The 19439-nt window shown below is 40.4% G+C and overlaps 2 protein-coding genes across 2 annotated transcripts in view; one reads left to right on the top strand and one right to left on the bottom strand.

Moving 5' to 3' along the window:
* The window catches only part of LOC134802742 (probable chitinase 2), a 317146-nt gene that overhangs the window by 82356 nt on the left and 215351 nt on the right, over positions 1-19439 (top strand). The window lies entirely within an intron of this gene.
* Positions 1-19439, bottom strand: part of LOC134802621 (uncharacterized) — a 47170-nt gene that overhangs the window by 19690 nt on the left and 8041 nt on the right. Inside the window, exons 5-15 of the mRNA XM_063775258.1 lie at positions 15803-15966; positions 14605-14811; positions 13262-13402; positions 11639-11827; positions 10932-11076; positions 10441-10589; positions 9134-9272; positions 7706-7893; positions 6837-6972; positions 1985-2146; positions 516-619 (exon numbers count right to left, since the gene is read on the bottom strand). Coding sequence (XP_063631328.1) covers positions 516-619; positions 1985-2146; positions 6837-6972; positions 7706-7893; positions 9134-9272; positions 10441-10589; positions 10932-11076; positions 11639-11827; positions 13262-13402; positions 14605-14811; positions 15803-15966 — 1724 coding nt within the window. The remainder of the gene's footprint in view (positions 1-515; positions 620-1984; positions 2147-6836; positions 6973-7705; positions 7894-9133; positions 9273-10440; positions 10590-10931; positions 11077-11638; positions 11828-13261; positions 13403-14604; positions 14812-15802; positions 15967-19439) is intronic.

The raw sequence follows: 19439 nt of genomic DNA, 5'->3' as shown, positions 1-19439 counted from the left end.
GTGCTGGTAGCGATTTGCGGGTGGATTTTGAATAGTTGTCACCTTTGTCTACGTTATCTTCATGACCGTTATGTGGAATCGGGTTTGAGAGTGTTAGTATTAGGTCATTTTGCTCACCTATCTTTGCTTCTAGAGTGCTGACTTTATTTACCAGAGTGGATAGTGTCTTCTGGAGTTCGCGTACTAAGTTTTCAAGCACTTTGTTCGCCATTATACTTAGAATTATAATTAAATACGCTGCACACGATCTGTCACCTCCCGCGGGGCGAGGGGGTTACATTCCATAGTAGTAAAATCGTTTTGACAGTTTGATCTAATAGTCAAATAGCCTATTGCTTAGTTATGGAGAAATATATGATTGGCAATCGAGTGAGGCGGAAAATATACCATAGGTATACACAAACTTTTTAGGTCGCAAAACAAAATACAGTTGTACACAGTCGTGTGACCGAAATCAGTCAGGAGAACATCATCATCATCATCATCACATATATAAGATCTATCTTATTAAGTACCTTCAGGAGCAGGTAAATAGCTGGGCCCACTAGCATCCGGTCGGTCTACCGGATATGTCTGGACAGGTGGTAATAACGGCCTTGGCAGCTCTCCAGCGTGGTCACTGAAATTAATGGCAGAAATAGGTCAATTGATAAGACAAGATTAAAGACATACGGACTTAACTTGACTCACGCTAGACCGGGCCGTGCCCGGGCCGAGGCGTTCGACTTGTCATTTTCTATGACGGCTGGTCGGTGATCACGTGGCGCTTTCAATAGCAGACGAATCTCCGGAAGCTCCGGCCCGGCCACGGCCCAGTCTAACGTGAGTCATCCTTTATACAGATAACATAAACAGAGAAATGGACCCAACTCAGCATAAATGACTCACGCTAGACCGGGCCGGGCTCGGGCCGAGGCGTCCGACATGTCATTTTTTATATCAATGATCACGTGGTGCTTTCCATAGAAAACGAAGCACCGGAAGCTCCTGCCCGGTCTAGCGTGAGGCATCCTTAATGCTATGAAGAGCGCTGGTCTTCCGTAGGGCCTATTCGGTGATGCCAAGACAGATATCACATAACAACCGTGCCTTTGGCCCTAAGCGGGTTGGGGACTAAACATACACCTTTGAATTTCTTCACAGATGCATGCAGGGTTCCTCACGATGTATTTCTTCACCTGAAAGCTAATGGTAAATATCAAATGATATTAAGTTACATAAGTTCCGAAAAACTCATTGGACCGAGCCAGGATTTGAACTCGCGACCTCCGGCCGGATTGGATGTGCGTCTTCTTAATTCTAGTTATAGTTCTCATTTACCTCTTTGGATATTACCATTATTTTATATATTTTGACACCATTTGTTGTAAATCTATCACAACTATGCCCCTACGTTAGACTTCCTCGAATATTTAATTATTATAAGAGTCAGGAGAATTAAAAAAATTGTATGAAATTAGTTTTTAGTGTTTCGCTCTAAATTTTTACAATAATAAATAAAATATCTGACCAAATAATGTTTGACATCAATTTTATTATAATAATCTTAATTTAATTTTTAATTTAATGATGATGTATGTAAATAATTAATGATAATAATGATGATTTTGATGTAATTAATTTTACTTCTCTAGTAATCATATATTTAATATTTCTGTAAATAATGAATTGTGTTTTAATAATAATGTATGTATGTATTTTGTTTTGTAAATTCTATTATAGTGTATTGCTAGTTTGTAAGCGTTTTGGTGTAACTGTTATGCTTATAAATGTCTAATACATAAACAATTAAACAACAATTAAACAATTAAAATCTATAAAAGTCAAACGTACTAGGGGTATAGCTATGGTTAATATACATCCAATTATGTAGAAATATTTTCCATAATGTCAATATCCGGAGAGAAAAACGGGGACTACGTTTGTATGGAGAAGCGGTCGCCTTTCCTCTTAAGTCTTGTAATAAAATTAAAAGGTAGCTTACTCATAATCCTTCCCATGCACCTTCCTCCAACACTGTCCGTTGAAGAGATCAAATGCGAACAGCCAGTCGTCGGTGGAGTGTTCGTAGTCCACGCCCTTCTGTAGGTCGAAGAGACGGATTTCGGAGAGTAGGCAGTTATCCACTCCGGGAGGAGCGATGTTGCTGAAAAAGAAATGTACTTATAAATAAATAAATATAAGGGGACATCTTACACCGATCAACCTTTTTTTTGGGAGGAAATCCGTTGTGGATACCTCCGCACCGCAGTGACAGCGCGGAGGTTATGTCGGACTTTCACCGACTAAAAACCTCCCAGTTGTCCTCCTCGGCGCATTTCGGACAGCTCTGGGATCTCCAATGAACGCGCCAGTGCCGTCCTAGCGGTATGCCCGTTTGTGGGTCCCCTCTTTTTTCAGTCGCAGTCCCCAGCTGCGACCGTCTCCGACCCCGAGAACCCCTTTTAGTCGCCTTTTACGACAGGCAGGGGATACCGTAGCTGTATTCTTACGCCCGGGCTAGCCCCAAACTAAGCAAAGCTTGTATTATGAATGAATGAATGAATGAAAATCTTTATTTCAGGCAACTAATGGCCCATACATAAATACCTTAAAACTAGCATACATATTATATAAAAATATATTTTATAACTAAACTTTTAAAAACTAAACACTACATATCACATTATGGCTGCGATGCATTACGCAACCCCGCAGTGTCAGGGAGCCGGCCGCGGAACCGCCGAAACTTGACACCCTTCGGCCAAAACTCCTCCTTGGTGAAGGTCGCTAGATGGTCAGTCGGAACGCTCACCACAAACGAATTAAAATTCGCATTGTGTCGAGATTCCAACTTCGCGACCCTCAGGATGAATCCGGTCTTCGTTTTCACATACTTTACGATGTCATCGACCTTCGTAAGGTAATGTAGACGGGACACATACAGCAGCGTCGACGGTGTTGCAGGACGCAGCAAATGGTTCGGTCCAGTCGGTGCGGTACCACACTGATTCTGACGAGCCGGTTTTCTTCTCTTCTCCACCTTCTTGAAACCGTCCTCGTCACATCGCGACTCCCTTAGAGTCGGCTGTGATTGGTCCTTGTGAACAGGATCACGAAGGCTCTGCACCCCTTTCTTCGGCCGCTGCTTAGGCTTGGACACAGCAGGCGGCTTAGCGGCAGTACTAGCGTAGGAACGTTTCGGGGTTAACGTACTCTCGCGTGACGTGCGCGTCTCCGGTGACGTAGACGGGCGGGCGGCGGGGCGCGGGTCGGCGGTCGCCTGCTCAGCAATTGCCGACGCATCCAAATTCGCGGGTTCAAAACCGCCGATGGACACATTCTGCGCAACGTGACACACGGATATGTTAGAGGTATCTGACCTACATTCCGAATGTGCGCTACGTAATAACGCCAATTCGGAACGTAGCTCACTGATGGTATTATTAGATACCTCTAACTTAGCCTGTACTTCTGCCAGACTCGTCTTCAGGAATGTTATGTCCTTCAGCAGCCTGGTGACGTCGACGTGATCAAAGGTAACCGGCGGTAACCGGTCTAGCCGCTTCGCAACGAAGGCAGGCACGTCGTCTGGATCGGTCTCCTTGAACAGTTTTATTATGTCCTGGAGACTCTTCACGCCGCCATCCCTCCGACGGGATGGCATCTGGTCAGTTTTGCCGAGCGTCTGGTATTATGGGTGACGACGTATGCTTGTAGTATGGGTAAGGCGACGATATACATACTTATATACATAGAAAACACCCATGACTCAATAACAAATATTTGTGTTCATCACACAAATAAATGCCTTTACCGGGATTCGAACCCTGTGGGCGCAGCACGGTTCCATTTTCATCGTCTATCACTATGCGCGTCCCTTTCGCACTTACATACTTGTTAGAACGTGACAGGCATGGTGACAAGGGATAAAAACGCGACCGTGCTACGCCACCAGGACCATCGGCTTCACCGGCAGGGTCGCTATCACTACCCCCTAGGCCAGACCGGTCGTCAAAATATTTAAACCTTTGAATGCCAAGAAGCTTTGAACTTTGAGTGTGTATCCATAGGAACAGAAATGCTTAATATTAGGTTGTTGCATAATTTTCTTCCCACTTCAAAATTTTCTTGAAATTTTCCAGTAGTCTCGGGAATATTCTAGAATAAATCTAGTGTATAGTAGAATGTTCTCGAATCTTTCACGTAGGGTATATAAGCGCGGGCTTGTTACAGGGATTTAGTTAAAATCGAATTTTATTTATACCAACCAACACCAATTGGGAACCAGTTCGAGGGAAACAGCAAATAAGATTAACACTGCTTTTGGCCCAAACACTACTACCGATCGCACAGTACGAAATTGGTCGCCCCGTCACGTTTGACGATGAAGCATTGCGGCGCGAGCTTGAGTTGCATCCGGATTCCACCACCAAGGATTTAGAGAAAACTCTTAAAATATCACTACAGTACCATAGATCGCCATCTGCAGTCGATGGGTTACCGTAAAGTTTTGTCGAGATGGACGCCTCATGCTTTGACCGATGCTCAACGTGCATTACGAGTCAACATTTGTGAAAGTCTGCTGTTGCGGCCCCAAAGAAAGAGCTTCCTGGAGTCGATCATCACTGGAGACGAGTCCTGGGTCTTATACGAGAACGTTACATGCAAAGCCTTTTCGATGCCTTCCGATAAACGGCCACCAACACAGCCGAAAAGCAGTCCGCATGGCCAGAAACTTCTCCTGTCAGTTTTCTGGGATTCGCAAGGGATGTTGTTGTGGGAGTTACTGGACGACCATCAGACTATTAATGCCGAAGCCTACGTGAATCAAATACAGAAGTTGGCGAACGCTGTTAAAGAAAAAAAAGCCAAAACGACTCGAAGTATCATTACTTCATGATAATGCAAGACCACATACGGTGAAAATGACCTGTAAATTTCTAGAGGAGCTCGGTTGGACAACAATACCTCATCCACCTTATAGCCCTGATTTCCGACTATCATCTTTTTCGGGTTTTGAAACAGCATCTTCGTAAAAAGAAATTTGAAAATTCCGTCGACCTAAAAAATTACCTTGTCAACTTCTTTGTCTCTCAGCCACTTTCATTCTGGGCTAAGGGTATTGAAACTTTGCCTAGCAGATGGTTACATGTTCTAGATAATGATGGTGATTATATTGTCGATTAATTGTTTCAATAAATAATTATTACAAAGAAAATGTTTTTTTTCCAAAGTGGGAAAAGAATTATGCAACAACCTAATAGTTATTTGTTTTAAAAGGGGGCAAAGTTGTTGTTTAACCGCTCGTGCTATTGATACCCGAGCAAAAGATTCCAAAATAGAACCACTATCGTAGTGAGTGGTTCGAAAAATGGAATCAAAAATGGAATCTTGAGCGTTGCATGGGTATCAAGGCACGAGGGTTAAACAAATTTTGCCACCGAGTGAAACACAAAATTTTTCACCACACTAACGCGACGAAAATACTAACTGTGAAACAAAATCAAACTAAATCAAATTCAAATGAACGTTATTAAATATTTATTATTCAAAATCATCATTTGATAGTCAATTCTGGGCCATTTTATTTAAAATTGTCCTTACCCTCTTTTTCAAATTTGGGATTTTTTATGTTATTTCTACTCAGAATCATGAGCTCTTTTGATACTAATAGGAGAAAAAAAGTGTCCCAAAATTTCCATACAATTTTCGATCTTTCCATTCCGTGACCGCCATACAAAGTCTATGAAAAATGGTAACGGAATGGAAATAAAAACCTTGGGACACTTTTTAGGGTTCCGTACCCAAAGGGTAAAACGGGACCCTATTACTAAGACTTCGCTGTCCGTCCGTCCGTCCGTCCGTCCGTCCGTCCGTCCGTCCGTCCGTCCGTCCGTCCGTCCGTCCGTCCGTCTGTCACCAGGCTGTATCTCACGAACCGTGATAGCTAGACAGTTGAAATTTTCACAGATGATGTATTTCTGTTGCCGGTATAACAACAAATACTAAAAACAGAATAAAATAAAGATTTAAATGGGGCTCCCATACAACAAACGTGATTTTTGACCAAAGTTAAGCAACGTCGGGAGTGGTCAGTACTTGGATGGGTGACCGTTTTTTTTTTTTTGCTTTTTTTTGTTTTTTTTTTATATGGTACGGAACCCGTCGTGCGCGAGTCCGACTCGCACTTGCCCGATTTTTTCTCCTATTAGGATAGAAAGAGCTCGTGATTCTGAGTACAAATAACATAAAATTTCACAAATTAAAAAAAAAAGTGTAGGGGAAAACTTTAAATAAAATGGCCCTTCTACCAGCCAACATTAGGAAACAATTCAAAATTTGCTCCAGATTACTTTGCCCCACATGTGGATAAAATGAAACTTTCTCATCAGTTTTTGAACAACTAAGAGAGCCTTTATCAAATGGTCTGGTGAAAAATTTATGACGTAGACTGTGAAAAGTAATGAGTGGATAATTTGCCGCGACCATTAAAAAGTATGGTGCTGGCAATTAGACCTGGTGACAGACATGGTCGTGGTGATATCTCTTATGGGGTATTAATAAAATTATGTTGTACACCCGACACCTGGTCGCCACGGGCACATTACACTTGCCAGACTTGTGGTCGTGTTTGCCGCTCCCGGATTGGCCCCAGCCACAAAAAACGTCGCCCTACCTGACCCTGCTTGTATAGTCTGTAATAGACTCGAAGGCCAATGATGATGATGATGAATTAAAAAATGTGACTTTTTCACCAAAATCGCACGGCTTTTATGACATTTTCTGAACGCCAATATGTTCCCTAATAGTGTCATTTTCTGAACGCCAATATGTTCCCTAATAGATAAACTTACTTGAAAGAAAAGCTGAGACATCTGAAAGGGGCTTCAGTACACGCTATTCCACAGGACTGCTCGTCCCGGACCCTGGCGTGGCCCTTAATCGCCGACCCTATCAGTTTAGCGGCGTTGTCGTATTGGAGGTAGCATTCTGGAAGTTTACGAAATAACGTTATGAGCAAGTTTTGTAAAGTGTAAAGGTACAATACAATACAATACTCTTTATTACCCACCTCACGTACTCGTAGTTTACAATAAATGTACAATAACATATAAACAAAGACAATAGAGGTAACAATAGGCGGTCTTATCGCTTAAGAGCGATCTCTTCCAGACAACCTTTGGGTATCGGAGACAAAAGAATTAGAATATATACGGTAGGTGGCGCAAAGAAAAAAAATGAAAAGTCGAATTATACGAAATTATATGTAAGGTATTAGATTTATGGAATAGAAATGACAACAAATCGACTGAGGCTCACTTGAGGAGCCTGGAGTCCACTCGGCAACCCAATCTCGAGAGTAGACATAGACTCTAGTTTAAAAGCGATAGCATCTGACCTTCTAACCTAGAAACTATAGCGAAAATCTCATGTCGGCTTGTGTAAAAATGATTTCAAATATGATCGGCTGGTCTCTATAGGTGGTATTTCTCAACCAATTCTAGTGAAATTTTGTGAGCAGGTTAGATATAGTTGGTCAAACCAATTTGTCAGTCAATAACAACCAGGAAAACTATACTCATCCTTTTCTTTTGGGTGCTAGTACTAGTGTAAGACAAAGATAGTATGATTCTCTCTGTCTATGATTGAAATGAGACAGTCCTTTGACAAACTATAATTGCGAAGCCATGGGGGTTTGGGTCTATAGCTCAGAGCCACTTACCTTTCTTGGGTTCGCTGACGGCAGTATTATCAAACAGGGCCGGCTCGCAGCCCCTCCCATAGTTCCCCCTGGCGTACAGCTCATGTCCCTTAGAGGGGCGTAGCCCCCGCCCGGCGGAGAGGGATGTGGGGGGCGATGAGGTTAGTATGCAGTTGGGGAGGTCTTCGCCTATCGTTGGGGCGGAAAACCTGAAAGGGATTTAAAGGTTCAATATCACACTTTGAAGGGCCCACAGATTGCACAGTTCGCCGGACGATATCAGTAGACGATTAGGCTGATATTGTCTGGCGAACTGGTAATCTGTGGGCCCCTTAAGTCAGAATAATCTATGGATACCTACATGTTTTGACTAGGTCTTCCTACATTTTGACAATATTTTCGGGTAGGTACTGGAGGCCGAGTCTGTCTGTATCTTAAGGTATTTATATAAAACAAACAAACAATTTGTAATTTTTCGGGTAGTTATAACATTTATTGGTTAACCGACCAATTACAAAACCGCCTGGATCAGTCACTGAACGACCTGACTTTAACCTACATTATTAGATCGTGTAATGTTTTCAATCGTCTACCCTCAGCTTAAGGAGCCATTTGAGGGTAGATTTTGTTTACTTTATTCAAATACCTAAAGGTACAGAGTATAGCTTAACATTTTATTATGATATGACCTTGAGACAACTCGCAGTGCGTCTCACGCGTGCCAATAAGTGCAAGCGAGATTCTTAATGACACCAATTACGTTAGTTATCGTCTATGTTCCACGCAAAAAAAAGAAAAAAAATAAAAAACTAGCTTTAAATACATGTATATATATATACTTATTTTTCTTTTTTAGTTAGTCTCTAAGGAAACAAATTATAAATTATTATTATTGTTACGGGAAATAAAAGGTTTTTATAATTTATATTATTATCGTCTATGTTGTAACTAGATTAAAACCTTAACCAATTGGTACACCAGGATCGGCCTCCTGGTAGAGACAATCAACCGCTGCAACCCGCCTTGAGATTAAGAATTGTACCCAAATACTTAAGGCAACCAACAAATAGTAAGGCAACCACCAAAATTCATAAATTCATACATTTATAATTTAAAAAAGTCAAAATTCTTTATTCAATAAAAACACGTACAAATGATCAAAGGGATGGAGCCTCCCTGTAAGCAAAATAAATGCTTGTGTTGGGAGACACCAAAATATCATATTTATTAATTAATTATTTATTATTTTAATTTAAAGGCCAGGTCAAGAGCACCCTAAACCGGCGAGCATGTATGACGAATGTTATGAAAGTGAAGGAACCGAAAGAGGTATGTCAGCATCGTAGCAAGTGGAAATCCGTGGCCTCTGCCTACCCCTCCGGGAAATAGGCGTAATTATATGTATGTATGTATGTATTAATTTATTTTTAAAGTAAATGTAAAACTTACCTAAAACTAAACACTCTACAGAAGAATCCCTGCGCTCTGATGCACTCAGCCTCACAAGCACCAAGACCGGCCACTGTTATTGCCGCTCTGGCTATAGTCTCAGACACTGCGACGCCCGAACGGACGTGCCAGAAGCATTCTGAAACGAAAATGCCCATTTCATGACAAATAGATTGACTATAGAAAAGACAGGTTTGTTTGATGGAATATTCTGACTGTACTTTTCTTCAAACAGTTAACTAATACCACTAATACTCATCAAGATAATTCTAACATACCCAAACGCAATTAGGTTGCGTTGTTCTTTCACAGAGTTCCTATGGCCACCTACTGTGTTAGTCATCAGATTTGCTCGATGGCACCATTATATTGCATTGTCACCCAACTTACATACATATGTAAAATTTAAGCTCAATCAAATAATGGGAAGGTGGTCTTGCAAGATTTGACCCGAACATACATACAATAACATTGCAAGTTATATAAAAGCTTGTAAAATAGAAACAACCATATTTGTGGGAACAGTCATGCTGCATGGCGTGTACTGCTGTAAGCAAATACTTGGCATGGTATTTTACTAGTCAGAGCTATGAGAGTTGGAGTCAACCAAAATTATACCTTAGGTACAGCTCTCAACCCAAGGTCTATGTAAGTTAGAGACAGCACAATCTTGTGGCATGACCTTACACAACTGATCCACGGTTTGACTACCATGAGAGTTGAAGTCAATCAATAATGAATCATACCACTCTTAATCCAAGGTCTACATTTCCCCCTCTGTTGGTGGATAAGTTCCAATACAATACAATACAATAATTTATTCATAAAACCAATACAATTTTACACGTCATATTATTCGGTACATTACTATTCTATATTTATAATACATTATTTTACATAATACATTTCATTATTAAAATTAAGCAAGAAGTGCATACCTTATTATAAATTCACCTATTCGAAGAATTTATTCAATGAATAGTAGGCAGCAGAGACTAGGTATTTTTTAAGTTTGAGTACGAATGTGTTATTGCTATTCGCAGTTTTTATGTCTTCAGAGACTCGGTTGTAGATTTTCGGGCCAATTGTGTGCAGACATTTTCTAGATTTAGCTAGCCGTGTGCGTGGTGGACGGAGTTCGTGGCGGTGCCTAAAGTTGTATTTGGGTTCCTCACCATTAGACTGGAACTGTTCGAAATTAAACCTTACCTGTTTGGCTACCTCTAGGATATAAAGGATATAAAGGCAATCTAATAAGTATCACATCTATCTACTATCATATAAGGTCAGTCCAGTTTAAACCTTACCGCTCTCAACCCAAGGTTTATGTGAAACGGAGACAGCACAGTCCTGTGGCATTGCGTACACATCTGATCCACTGTCCGTGGCCAAGTCGAGTCCTCTGTAAGGACGTTCGCTGAGGAAGCAGTTGTCGGAACCATGTGAGTTGGAGTACCTGCAACAACATAGAGAACATTTGAAAAACGTGACACACGGACGGACGGACAAAGTCGCACCATGAGGGCTTCTTTTGTACCTTTTTGGCACGGAACCTTGAAAATGTACATTAGAAAATTTGACATCTTTCTGTTAAAAATGTTCCTTTGTGAACATCGAGAATAGAAATGGAAGAGTGGTCAATACAAAAATTTCTCAACAACTGAGGGCCTAGTGCCTTGGCTAGACTTGGCTTGGCTGGCCAGGGGGCCTTTCCCCTGGCCAGAAATTACGTTACATCAGCAGAATTGGAAGTCTAGGAGGTATTTCTATAGATGGAAGCCTAGGAGGTATAACTTACCGATAACTGTAGGAGACGCATTTGAAGTCTCTCTCCTCGAAGCAGGCCGCCTCACATTCAAGAACGTTATGGGCCAGGAGAGATCTTCTGATGGAGCCCGTGCTTAGGGACAGGCCGGGACGACGCTCGGATGTGCACTCTGGCCCTGAATAAAAAAATCAGTATTTAACATAAAAGGTAATGTAACAGAGGCACATTGCAGTGAACCCCGCACTAGGCATGGCCTGTATCGCGGGGTTTAGGTCATCACGAGTTACCAATATTATATTAAGCATAAGCATATTTACATGAAGGAAAGAGTAGTGTGGTGTGTGTATAAACGGGTCTCTATTGTTTCCCAAAAAGTTTTAAGTCATAATGTATTGTTTGTCCGAATTTTCGTTAGTCATAATTTGATTTGATTCAGAAACGCGTAACTTTTCGGGATTGCCATAAAACAAACCTAACCTAACGGTTAAAAAGTTAACGGTTTCAGTTTTAGGACTAATGATAATATGACAAACAATACATTATGACTTAAATCTTTATGTCAAACAAAGGGACCCCGCGTAAACTAACTGTGAGGAGGGAGTGAAATGTGTGTGACACATGTATTGGTTGCTGATTTTTCATTCTTTTCTCTGGGAAAAAGCGCATTTTTGAGTTTGTATATGTTTTCCGAGCAAAGCTCGGTCTACCAGGTATTACATACTAAACAATGATCTTACCTTTCTTAGGAGGTCCATAACTCGGCTTATAGTAGTTGGACTCCCCATAGTCCAGTGCATTCCCCGTACCCGAATTGTTCCACCTTCCCCTCTTCCAGGACCCATAGGAGTAGGGATGGATCTCGTCCTCTCCGTCTCTTCGGAGGTCGTTGTAGTTGAAGTCCGTTTTGAAGCCCCAGGGTCTGACGCCTTGAAACATGAAAAATAATATACTATTGAAATATGTGAAACGCAAAAGTGTGGATAAAATAAAATAACTTACGTACCTTCAACCGGGGTGAATAGGGATGGCCGGGGTGAATACGGACAAAACGGAAAATGTAATTTACCTGACAATTTCTTAGGCCCCTGTGCCCTATTTATCAAAAGCTTGTAGCTTGTTATACAAGTGGAAGTCCCTTTTTGACACACAAGCCTTTGATCAACAGGGCACAGGGGCCCGTTTCTCAAAAGCTTTGCAACTTGTAATACAAGTGGAAGTCCCTTTCTAACAAAAGCTGACAAAAAGTGACATACGCTTGTATTACAAGTTCAGGCTTTTGTGAAATGGGCCCCTGAGCCCCCATATTCGCGATGAACAATTTATTGTTGTATTAAGTAGAGACATCTGCTAACGATACCACAATGTTTGAAATAAAAACCCTAATAATGGGAATAATCACCGCCTTGGGCGACACTTAATTGGACTGTGGTATCCCGGCGAGAGTTCGTGAACACATTTAAAATACATTTTCACCTCAGCAGCTCGAACAAGGGTACTTTGCTTCTTAAAAACAGTGAGCAAAATGCGATTTTGCTCACTGAGTGAGGCAAAATGACATTCAAGTGACCTTTATAGTCAAATGTCATTTCAACATGCGGGGTCTAATACAAGTTCGATATACTTGGGTTCTATTATCTCTGTCCCTCTAGGTATGTTCTCACTGCTTAGGGTGAAAAATGTTGTGTACTACACGAGATCAAAGTTATTTACATCTCGTGCGCTTTTGAATCCCTTACTACGCTCAAGATTCTAAATTAGATTCACTCGCTACGCTCGTGAATCTATTATAGAATCTTTCGCTTGCACGGGACTCAAAATAAGCACTCGAAGAAATATCAAACTTTGATCTCTTGTTGTACAAATAACTATTTCACCACACCAGCTCGAAATGACTTACTTTGCACTTCATAAACTGATAGCAAAGTTGCATTTTGTTCACATGTGAGGCAAAGTAATCAAATGCAAATTTTGAATGATTTTCGTATGAATGCTGGATTGACTTTTAAATGATGATTTTGGATGATACATAATTATTTAATAACATTCATTTGGATTTGGTGTGGTGAAAAATTTTGTGTTTCACTCGGGGGCAAATTTTGTTTAACCCTCGTGCTTTAAAACCCTCACAACGCACAAGATTCCATTTTTCGAATCTTTCGCTTACTTACTTACTTACTCACTCCGTTGGCTCAGCGACCCAAAATGAGACTTGGCCTCCGACACAAGACAGCGCCACTTTTCTCGGTCCTGTGCGACCTCTCGCCAATTGTTGAATCTTTCGCTTGCTCGGGTATCAATATTAGCACGAGCGGTTAAACAATAACTTTGCCTCCTTGTAAAACAAATAACCATTGACTAACCTTGCTCAAGATCCGAATCGGTGGATAGTCGCCAATAGCTGATGGACTTGTGATAGTCGTTCCGATTCTTGTAATAGGTGTCGCCACCGTACACACCACCGTACTGGCCCCATGCCTGGTCGTCGTTGCTACGGCCTACGCCTGAAAAAAAAAACAACGGGTTGCACTCCGCGAGTGCCGGGAGAAGTGAAAACTCAATGACATTGTAACAGTTTTTCGATCAGGTCACGTGTCCGTCTTACGTCTTACGAATCTTACGGTCACGTGACCTGTTGCGAGTTTAACATTTTTCCCCATCACAAAAAGTGCACAGCTCCGCTAAAGAAGTTTTCACTTCAAAAAGTTTTTTTTAATAAAACATTATACGGGTCTCTATTGTTTCCCATAAAGTTTTAAGTCATAATGTATTGTTTGTCCGCATTTTCGTTAGTCATAATTTGGTTTTTATCAGAAACGCGTAACTTTTCAGGATTGCCATAAAACAAATCTAACCTAACCTATCTATAGGATAACCTTACGAAAATCCTGAAATGTTAACGGTTTCAGAATTATGACTAATGATAATCTGACGATCATTACATTATGACTTTCAATAATTATGTCAAACAAAGGGATCCGTAGGTACATTATACTAATGGGGTTGGCAACTGTCTAAGGTTTGCATAGATGGCGCTAGTTTTCCACTGTCACTAGTTTTGTTCTATGAGATTTTGCTTAAAATGCTACCACGGCATAAATAAAAGAATTTGACTCAATTCTAGGGATTGTCAGGTAAATCTGCAATAAAGGCTGACGCCATCTGTAATACATCGACTGTCTAACTTTTTTTCTGAGCATCCATGGAGTTAAAGCTTAGAGCATTTAATAATTGGAGTCGCCTTTTAAGAGTTTACCCTGCTGCCGGAAACCTTGCACAATTGTGCAAACTTTTGTATGGACTGACGTTTATCTGACATGGCTATTTGTACGTTACAAATAATGTACAAATAGCCCCTCCCCCGTAAAAATCGGTAGAAACAGTACAGAAAATGACAGCCATGGCGTGTCCAGTTACTATATACTCAAAGAATTAAAGTATCTAAAAAATATTGATCTATTTAATATGATATGTGGCGTCTCCTCTAGCTGTATCACTGCCAACGTCGTGCCATAATAATCTAACAGATGGCGTTAGGGAGCTAGAACGCAATTAGTAAGAGACCTACATCGCGCTTACGGAGTTTTAAATGTCAGTTGCTATATAACTTCCGACCAACTCTCAGTGGACTTCGGTTCCCAGGCATAACACCCGCCTGGAGAGAGTACTCTCTATTGCCTCTCTACCTTCTACAAATATAACTTACCAATCTGATATGGGATGAACTGATCCTCATATCTCCTGTGTCCCGGACTGGGCCGTCCCGGCTGCCCGGGCCGTCCCGGCTGACGGTCGTCATAGAACCGGTCCTGGTGGCTGGACCCGTGGAAGTCCAGCCTGTCCCAACTTGGGGCCCAGGAGGCCGCTGCAGGCTGCGAGGGTTTTGAGGATAGGTAGCCGGAGTGGAGGAGACCTGGAAATAGCCGGTTTCTGTTACATTTCACTTTTAAATAAGTAAATAAAAAAAAATTTTTGGCCAAAGCTTTTATCGCTGACTGTATTTTTCTTTCCACAGCAGTTAACACTCTTCGAGACAATCCTAACAAACTTAAACACGGTTAATTTGCGTTGTTTTATCACAGAGTCCCCATGGCCAACTTCTGTCTCCATCATCAGATCAGCCTCATGTCATTATAATATTCCATTGCCATTCGATTTTCTGCAAAAGTTCAGCTCAACCGGAAATCGGGAAGTGGGTTAGCTTCCAAGATTTGACTAACCGGGCAAGTTAAAAGCTTGTTATAAGTTTTTGGCAAAAATTAAATTTTTGGTACAACCTTATTTTATCGCCGACTGTATTTTTCCTTCCACAGGCAACTAATACTCATCGAGACAATTCTAACGACCTTAAATAAATACAATATGTTTGCGTTGTTTTATCACAGAGAGTTCCTATGGCCACCTCCTGTCTCCATCATCAGATCAGCCCCATGTCGACATAAAGTAAAATTTAATTTTTAACAAGCAAAAACGCCTGCGAACGATGCTATTAAGCTTGGAATAAATTTAGAAGTGGAAAAATTACTGTCTTGAGGGAGACTTGAACTCACAGCCTAGATCGATACTCCAGCGCTCTGCCATCTGAGCCACCAAGACCTTATCTATAGCCAGCAAATCTTTCCACCGTATGGGTCTAGGGGACCCTAGCGACATCTACCGTAAGAGCGTTACACTTCTTAAACGGCTACCGGAGTTCCAAGTCATATTGGAAATTCACCAGTTACGATGTTCTACCCATACTAATTTAATTTTTACCAAGCAGAAACATCTGCGAACGATGCTATCAAGCTTAGAATACGTCGTCGTCTGGATCCAGAGGCCGTGAGTTCAAGTCTCACCCAAGACAGTAATTTTTCCACTTTTAAATTTATAAAGTGTAATATTGGTATGTATTTTTGCATTACCTGGCCCTCTTAGAGATTCGGGGCAGTTCGGCTCCAAGCTGTTCCGGTCTATCTCATAAAAGTCGTAGTCCTTATCATCAACAAAGTCCCGGCGAAGGTCGAAGGCTTCGATGGGCTTGGTCATCAGCTCGCAAAGGCCTTTACCGCGGAAGGAGGGGTCCAATCTGAAAAAAAAATTAAAGTTTTTAATTGCCTAAAATTCTCGTTTGTTTACTTCAAATGTTTAAGCCCCGAGAAAATTAGTCAAAGCCTTCTGGTGACTAAAAAAACCGGCCAAGTATATTAAGTCCGACTCACGCTTGACTGCACATTTCTTATAGGTTTTTCTGTCATCTATAGGTAAAGAACTATTTTGTGTATTTTTTTTCAAAATTTTAGACCTAGTAGTTTCGGAGATAAATGGTCATTTTGGTCTATTTTATTAAAGTTATCTAACTTACGTATTTTAAAATTATAAAAAAATAAATTTGAAACTCTCTAAACGAGTTCTTTCATTTGATATAGGTATAACACGATATAGTTTGAAAATCTTAGTTTTTAATTTTTTTCATTTTCCCTCCAAAAGTGGCCCCCATGTTTAAAATTCATTTGTTTACGTTACATGTCCATCTTTGGGTCACAAAATTACATATGTGTACCAAATTTCAACTTAATTGGTCTAGTACTTTCCGAGAAAATAGGCTGTGACAGACGGACAGACCGACAGACGCACGAGTGATCCTATAAGGGTTCCGTTTTTTCCTTTTGAGGTACGGAACCCTAAAAACAGAGTAATTTTGATAAAAGGCAAATAAAACCCGCGCGATCGCCATATCTTCCGTCGCATGTTATACATTTCCCTTTAACCATGAACACAATAGGTAATTAATTTATTAGATTACAACGCGTTTCGTTTTCACTGAAACAATTCGCCGCCATTTTGAACTATTTTTTTAACAGTCTGATTTAAATCTAAATGACTATCTAAGGTCCCTGAGCGACATGTAAGGTCAAAGTCAGTTCAACAAAAACACACATTACGTATCATCATCATCACGTCATAAAGTACCTAGTGTAACCTTGCGGATGACCTAATTTTATGATTTGCGTTTGATGATGATTTTCTCTTATGAGTCCAAACTAACTAAGCGCCACTTGCACCATCCTACTAACTCGGGGTTAACCGGTTAAACCGTTAACCCAGTGTTAAATTGTACTGGTAATCATGGTAACTTCAGGTTTGATCGGTTAACCCAGGGTTAGTGAATGGTGTAAGTGGCCCTAAGAAAAGCGACGAGCTACGTCAATACGACCCGATATCATATCTCATTAAATATTGATCCTAACGAATAAGAGTAGGTATATTTTGTTTTTTGTAGAAAATGTTATGTAGATAACTTTATGCAGAACATTTTTTGCTATTGCCCACCGTTTATTAACGAAAAACTGTGAGTACCTATCAGCATCATTACTTTTAGTATAATTATTGTTTAAAACACCCCCTAGAACTATGTCAAAATTTGCTTACACACCAATTATTTTCGATTGGTCTAAGGGTCCCGGAATGAGGTATTAAAGGTGACAGTCCATTTCCAACGACAGCAGCACTACCATTCATTTTACAATGGAAATTGACAATAACGCCGACGCGTTAGTACTAGTACCTAGTGCAGCTGCGGTCAGAAATGGAATGTTACCCTAAGCATGTTAAGACTATTACGTTACAGCCAATAGGTAGTTCAACATCATCATCATCTTCCTCGCGTTGCCCCGGAATTTTCCAGGAATTGGCATGGGCACTTTTTACAAAAGCGACTGCCATCTGACCTTCCAACCCAGAGGGTAAACTAGGTCTTCCAGTAGTTCAACAAAAACAGAAAAATACCCATCATTAGCCATCTCGCATAGCAAAGTAGAGCAACCTTGTTGGTGACCTGATTTTGACCATTATGCGTAATCGCTCGCCAGTTGATGACACGATGGCTACTTGTATAATATGTATAATGAACTTGTGTTGAGGATCTACCGCGAAAATCAACACAGACCTCTACAGAACGATGATTCTGTGAAATGAAATTACATGAACAAATTGTCCTTGAAACGAAACTAATGTTTTAAATTTTTTGGTGAAACATAACATAACTAATCAGAACTAAAATTACTTTAAATAAATATTCTGTGTTGTAAAGATCATTTTGCAATTTGATTATACTTGAAATTTTTTCTGTGAAATAAAAATCTACAAAAAAATCGCCGGCTAAACAAAGGTAGGTAAGCCATTTTTACCACGTACCGTAAAACGGGGTGAGTAGGTTTCGCGGTGAGAGGTGGGTTATGAATGGGGAGAGAAGGTGTGAGAGGAGGGTGAGAAGGGATTTTAAGGCTACTGCTACAAAAATAATGTATTCCAATTTAAAATGGAGCTATAGTAATACGCATAATAAGAAAAAATCGATCCAACAATCTTCCAAAATCACCTTTGTATGAAAACCCCTCTCACCCCAAATACGAGGCACTACGGGGTGAGGTGGGTTTTCCTCTTTATCGTCAAAGTTATGAAATGGAACTACCCAAAATAAAATACAAACTAAAATACAAACGTCCGAACCCCTTATTATATACACCATTCAGTTTTCACATGTAAAAATAAAATTTTATCGAGGTTTGAAAGTCAAATTTCACCCAACTAACCCCATTTTACGGTACTTTAATTATTAACTCAATCAAAAATTTTCTAAATTCTCGCATGGGATATTTCAATAGCTATGGAATGTTAGAATACCCATACAACATGACAGCCACTCGTATTGGTTCAGTAGGAAATAAAAAACAGCCTCCAACCAAAGTATCGGGCATACCATCAGCATTGTTTCAACGATCACCTTGGGATAATACTACTGTGGAGTTGCTAGATACTGTGTGTCAATAGACTATACGTTTTAATGTTAAATTTGACCCTATTATGATTCCGTACCTCAATAGGAAAAAACGGAATCCTTACCCTTGAACGCGAGTCCGACTCGCACTTGACCGGTTTTTTTTAATCCCATCCCTAACATTATTTTGCCTATATGGCATATACAGTACAATCTTCTTCTCCCATCCTTTCGAGGAGGCCAAGCCAGCGGAGACGATATGCTTTCTACCTATTATATTCGCCTCGGCTATGATACTTCATTTTCGTTATTTACCCGATTTTTTTAAGTGCCATCGTCTCTTTTCCAAATAGATCTATAATCTATAATATCTAATACGGCCATCCTTCTTGGCACCCTGCCCGTTGACGGCGACTAAGGCCAATTTTTTTACCTATATACAGGATGTTGTACATCGTTTGCCAAATTAAAACGGCAGATAGGTTGAGTCATTTTCATTTGCTATCTTCCCATGCCAAAAAAAAAAATTGACATTGGTTTTTTTTTTACTACTGAGCAAGTAAAAATTTGAAATTTTCGTAAAACTGGCATAGAGCTGAAAAAAAAATGCGCTATATTAAAAATTTCTAGGCCTGGGAAGATAGCATATGACTCAACCTATCTGCCGATTTAATTTGGCAAACGATGTACCAAAGTATTTAGTAAGTTTGATTATGTTTGTTTATATTTAATTACACAAACGGGTCTACCGTGATATATTTTCATTATTTTAACCTTAAATT

The sequence above is a fragment of the Cydia splendana genome, chromosome 25 (assembly GCF_910591565.1).
Source record: "Cydia splendana chromosome 25, ilCydSple1.2, whole genome shotgun sequence".
In the NCBI taxonomy this organism is placed as follows: domain Eukaryota; kingdom Metazoa; phylum Arthropoda; class Insecta; order Lepidoptera; family Tortricidae; genus Cydia; species Cydia splendana.
The sequence above is the reverse complement of the archived record's forward strand: the minus strand, read 5'-3'. Positions and strand labels throughout refer to the sequence as shown.